Source organism: Corvus brachyrhynchos, unplaced genomic scaffold (genome assembly GCF_000691975.1).
Source record: "Corvus brachyrhynchos isolate BGI_N302 unplaced genomic scaffold, ASM69197v1 scaffold6, whole genome shotgun sequence".
Taxonomy (NCBI): domain Eukaryota; kingdom Metazoa; phylum Chordata; class Aves; order Passeriformes; family Corvidae; genus Corvus; species Corvus brachyrhynchos.
The window spans coordinates 1,551,683-1,557,682 of NW_008238632.1; the positions used below are offsets into that span (position 1 = coordinate 1,551,683).

The 6,000-nt window shown below is 38.5% G+C and overlaps 1 protein-coding gene across 3 annotated transcripts in view; it reads right to left on the reverse strand.

Moving 5' to 3' along the window:
• The window catches only part of MTFR2 (mitochondrial fission regulator 2), a 26,927-nt gene extending 20,934 nt beyond the window's left edge, over positions 1–5,993 (reverse strand). For all 3 annotated transcript variants that reach the window (XM_017737203.1, XM_017737201.1, XM_008635957.2), the window contains exons 1-5: positions 5,385–5,993; positions 4,942–5,046; positions 4,581–4,705; positions 2,393–2,598; positions 1,095–1,398 (exon numbers count right to left, since the gene is read on the reverse strand). In XM_017737203.1, coding sequence (XP_017592692.1) covers positions 1,095–1,398; positions 2,393–2,598; positions 4,581–4,705; positions 4,942–5,046; positions 5,385–5,615 — 971 coding nt within the window. In that variant the 5' untranslated portion in view covers positions 5,616–5,993. The remainder of the gene's footprint in view (positions 1–1,094; positions 1,399–2,392; positions 2,599–4,580; positions 4,706–4,941; positions 5,047–5,384) is intronic.
• Positions 5,994–6,000: the final 7 nt, after the last annotated feature.

Consider the following 6,000-nt stretch of genomic DNA (forward strand, 5'->3'; position numbering starts at 1 on the left):
CCCCAAAAATATGAATTCATTATTCAGTTAAGTTCTACTTCAACATACAGGTAAATGCCTAAACCCAGAAAGCATTTTGGATGTACAACCTACCACTTCCTGCTAATTATGCCCCTGCTCAAGACATTAAAACTGTCAACCTGAACATCTCATTTTCTTCACTCACCATACATGGAATTATATAGAAAAAAACATATATAAAAGAAACACACAGGTTTACCTAAGTGCACTTTATATTTGCTTTATTTACTGTGAGAATGTCATCAAAAGCATAGAGACATGCTTTAGATTTGCATGTAAATTATTTGCCCAAGTTTTGTGGTAGTTATTTTCAGGGATAAAGCTCACAGTTAAGAAAATGCTGAAATTAGAATGCAGTAAGTTTTGCCAAGTGACATTCTTCCCATTAAGAGCTTCAAATATTCATTATAGTCACAGTTTCTCTTACTTTTTCTACCCAAGAAGTTCAGAAAAGAACTCTAAAGGTGTAATCTCTATTACACCTAGCACTGCAGAGACCAGAAGAGGCGTTCCAGTCTTTAGTAAAACATTTTTGTTACAAGTCAACTGCACTTACCATCAAAACAGCTGACCACTAAAAATATCTATAATCCAACTACAGTATTGAAATACAAATTTATGAGACATTTCCAATAAATGATACGGCATGTGTTTTCATTAACACTTCAAAGCTTGAACCAGGATATTTTGGGTACACTAACAGTAGTTTTCCAAAATTTCCCTGAGGCTTTGGCCTTTCACAGTAAACCCAGAACGGTTATTTTTTCAGATCAATTTCCTGGGACTGCGCATGCAACCTTGTAAACAACCTCTCACCTCCCCACACCAGCTTGAGATTTGCATACTGAAACAGCAGAGTAGCTTTAAATGCTGTGATAGTCAGCATGTTTTAAATGCATCTAAAAGCCATGTCACAAGTATCTTATACTCCACACTTTGAACTCAGAAGCTGCCAACTTCAGTTTGCCAGCAGTAGCTGCTCTTGAAATGATTGGTATTCTCTGGTGCTACTGAAGTGCTGTTGATGCTTAGGTAGCCTTGGCTTGCTGAGATGCACATCCAATCCAACCTACCTCTCAACAGCTCGCAACTGAACTTTGTTTAGGTCTTTCAAAACGTCCATCATACTGGGAATGTTCTTTGTCCTCTGGAGATCAGTACTGTCAGCTGCAGTTGAATCACTGTTTCTTGCAGCTCGGCGTTGTTTTATAAGTCCCAGTGCAGAATTACTAGCATCAACACCAGATGGTGCAGCAGAAGGAAGTGGAGGAGGCGAGGGAATTACAAAATTACATTTGTGAGAGACGGACAGTGGCGTAGAAGTCATGGCTGGCAGTGGGTAAAATCCATCTGGAGTGCTGAGTGTTTTACAGGCTTCTGGATACAGTTAGAGTGGAAAAACAACATATATTAACATCCAGGATGAATCAGTTTTAAGTCAAGATAAGACTGCCCTCTGAAAGCACTTTCTTACACACCTTGCACATACAACACCAAGAACCAAACTTAAAACAAAGAACATTACTTCAAACCCACAAATTCAGAATACATGAAATAATGAATCTGAGGCGTCTTGTGCTGCTCTGATTTTCTCTACTTGTGTCTTTAATCTAGTCACTAGATAAATCAGCAAAGCAGCCTGCTGCTACATATGGTGATCAACGGTCTAGAAGTTACAATAACCTATATGAAGCAAAATATAACCACCAAACATGTAAATAGAATACTGAGTGCAATGGAGAACAGACAGAGGAAGACCCAACAGAAAAGCTGAATCACAGAAGTGCCTCACAATGTCACAACCAAGTAACTACCTCACACCAGTCCAAGTATTTCAGCAACCACAGTGGAGTCAGTCTGCAAGTAAGACAACTAAGACTCAAAACTTTTAAGGGAAAAAAAAGGTCACAAGATAGTAGTGCATATTGGAGACCAACTACCTAGGACACATCTGTTTGTAGCATTTGTTTTTGTTAAAGCCCCAACCTGACTGACTTAGAATACGTTCTCTACCCATTATTTTGGTAACTTGTTACAAGCAGAGCAAAACTGCAAAGGGACAATTAATAGCCTGTAACATTTTTAAAGTTATTGGTAGCCTACAGATAGTGATGTTACTAAGTTCCTTCACTAACATGGAAAAGAGTATAAAGCTTAGGATCAATTGCATTTGAACTTGGCAAGCAGACAACAAAATAGAAAGGAGAAAGTGTACCAAATAGCGAAAAGAAAAACAAAATATTATACTCAGTAAATTTAGTTGGTGTATCTTCAGGTAGAAAAATTACAGGTGTTCTCTACCGATATCATGCATGGCAAGCTCTAAAGCAAAAAAAGTAACACTGGTTTGCTTCAAACCAGAAGGGCTTACGTGAGGAAGTGCTTCCCAAGGTCTGTGCTGAAACAATTGCAGCAATCTGAGCACGAAGAAAGGTCAGCTCATCTTCAAGCGCAGAAATTTTCTGGAGCGCTGCTTGATCAACACCGTCTTTTTGTGCGCTGTTTTTCGGAATGCTCTGCATTGATGGATATAGGTCAAGAGGAGCTGTACTTCTCTCTTTTCTCCTCAATTCAGTCCTACAAAGGAAAAAAAGACACAGTTTCAAAAGGCTCAGCCAACAATGGAAACCTCAAAACTACGCGGGCTCTTCAAGCAAGTTATCATTATTCAGCAAGACCTAACTTTTCAAACTATTTAAGCAAACTACACTTCTAACTACTCATAACTCTTAAAAAATGTTTCAAGTCTCTCTTTGCTCAAGTACAATGCAGATCCTTACAAAGTCATCATAAGAATTAGTCAGATAATTATCTCAGGGATAATTACACACCATAAAGTCATACAGTAAGATTGAGTTGTGATTATTCAGTAACTATTAGACTAACACTGTAAAGTGGCTCTCCCTTCTCCCCACATGACTATGAAAGGCAGGAGAGTCAAAGCACAATGATCTCTTAATTAGGCTTCAGAAATTTTAGTCATTTATCAAACTCTAAGATGAACACTGCAAGCAGCAAAGCAGTTACAACCTTTGAGAAAATGTACTCAACAATACGGTGTAATACAGACTTACAGAACAAGAATCTCATCTTTTGTAAGCTACTATAGCCAAAGACAGCATTAGAAAATTGTGCTATATATCTCAGGTTTTAATTAAAAAAAATAATTCAAGTCTGTGCCTGCAGAAATAAACCTAAAATATAAGTATAAAATCAAACTACCAGGATTTCATCATGAAACATGGAAAAAAAATTAAGTTTACCTGATTCACTTAAGATGCACTAAGCTTTGATTGAAAAAAAGCTCAGACCTTTTCCCTTATTTTAAACATCCTTTTACTTTAAATCAGACCTGCAGCACTGCTTTCTGATTTGCCAAAAAACACTTGCTATAAACACTGCTTGAGAAGGAAAATATATCAACTAGAATAGCTGTTCTTGAAAAACATCCCACAGAGCCAGAAGAGGAGGAGGAGCAAAGAATGGAAACAACAAAAGAATGAACTGTCATAGTTCTGTGAATCTGACCAGCTAAAGAGCAGCATGAGCAGGACAAAACAGGCCAGGATTTTTTTGTTCTTTCAACAACGTTCTGTTCTTCTGGTATGTTACAGCTGTTACAAACAAACTTTAATAATTCAACAATAACGCTTCAGGAAACATAAGATGAAGCACACTGTATCCAACTTCTCCAATGAAGTGTGTGTCATTTGAATTAATCAATTTCTTGTATTTTCATTACTGGCAAGCAGCACAAAGATCACAGAAAAACAAATGCCAATATGAGGCAGAATTACGTTGTCCTATACAGATGCAGTACAAGACGAGTGTCCACATTTTAATCTGGCTTCTGGCTTTAACTCATCCTCTGATTTTGAACAGATCTTTAGAGGAACAACAAGACAACTTTCTATTTCTTCTCCAGTGGGGGGGAGGGAAGACAAAAGTTTTTGTATACTATTTGTGTCCGCAAATTTCTGGACAATTTTTCATTTCACTGTACCAGAAGTATTTTGTAATTTGTAAAAATATTTTCCTTCAGCCCTCTGTAAAAGCTAGAAACATTTACATAAACCGCATTCAAAATTATTTTAAATTTTTAAAATAATTATGCTTGGTTTTCCATCAAAGCAACCATCAAGGCTTACACATAGCATTGTCAAAATCTAAGCCAAAAGGAGACATTTAAATATTTTTTCTTGTTTTCCCATTTATAAAGTTTATCAAAAAGATAGGAATAATCTCACAGTATACTGCAACAACCAGCTCCCTCCCTCACAAAATACTTAGTGAGTAAAAATCATTTAAAGTACCAGTAATGCACCTGACATACTACTATGAGAAGAAAAGAGAAGACTGAATTTGAAAAATCTTTCAGAAAAGAATGCTTTACATAGTAAGAATTTTCAAGTAAGGAGGAAGTGCCCGCCTCCCCCCAAAAAGCCCAAATTGTTTCTAGAAAAGGTTAGGAAAAAAGAAAAACAAGCTTAACCACAAAATCACACACCATAAAAGAGGCAAAAGTTACTTCTATTAATCCTTTTTACACTTTTACTTACTTAAGTCTAGTACATGCTTGTCCTTCATCATTTGCCACCCACAGGACATCAGCAAGTGATGGAGCCCCAGGAGCTGGAGCTGCACTTTGCTCGTCATAACACAATGGACTTGGGTCTTGAACAAACTAAAAACAAACAATGCCAAAAAAAACTATGAAGGGAAACTGGATTTGGCACATACTGAAGGTTCTGCCTCAGCAAAAGAAATTTTTAAACAGTGCTATAAGGAAGTTGAAAACAGTGAGTATAAGGGATGCAACACACAATTATACAAGCTAAAAGGAAAAGAAAAGCTATCAGCAAATTAAGAAACAAGAAAATACAAACAGGCGAAGTATACATACGACAATAAATTCCTTACTTGAAAATAAGGTCTGGGGTAGGGCTCCAAGGAAAGAATTGTCCCAAGTCTACGGACAACACTTCGAGTAGATCCATATTCCTTTTTTTGGCAAACAGATGTGACCTAAAAATTGGAAAACCTTTGAATCTGAGAAGCAAAATCAAAGTCCTCAGTTCTTACAATCAAAGTTATTTAATAATTTCATGTTACAGGTAATTAAATATAATGCAGTTTGGTTAATCTAACTTTTCAATGCTCTTCTCAAACTGGAAGTCCAAAGAGGTCTACATTAGTATGACAGACAGTGTCTAAAACACTGCCAAAATACAAAATATTTTAAAGGGGCACAAAGGCCAATATCTTGAGATACTGGCAGAAGTGCCCATTTAATTAACTACATGCATCTGTATTAAGTCTTGGGAAAGAACAATTAGCAAGGAAGTGAAATAAATTTAACATACCTTAGCCTGATACTTCCTTATAACAGCATATAACTGCTGGAAATGCCTTCCTGATGAGACTGCTGAAGGAAGGCATGTTCCGAGTGTACGTCTGATACTGCTGCCAAACATGCAAGTTTCAAAAAACACGGCCTGCCAAAAAAAGCAACAGCTTCCAACAACGGAACCAGAAAGTAAACAGGACAGCTCAGCCAAATCAGCACTCCTGGAGACACTCTGGTAGTTTCCCATAAATAACGCTAGGATTGTCTCGGAACCACAAGCTGCAGCAGTGCCTCACGACTGACAGCCCCCCCGAGGAGCTGCCCACGACCTCACGCTCCAGCATCAGCCCCGGCACTGCATCAGTGCGCTCTTTCAGCTTCCCACGCCGCGCCTTTCCCACGTCTCTGAACACACAGGATTAACTACTGCTTGGGAAGGGGCACGTAGCCTTTTACTTAAAACAGCAAAGCACGAGCAGCCAACGCTACTGACTTTCCTACGCTCAGTTCAGGGCAAAAAGAGGCACTCTGACCGGCCGTGTCAGGGCAGTGACCCCACGCGTCCCCACGTGTGGGCAGCGTATTTCGACAAAGCCGGCTATGGGCAAGGAGGGTGCTGAAGCCACCCCACC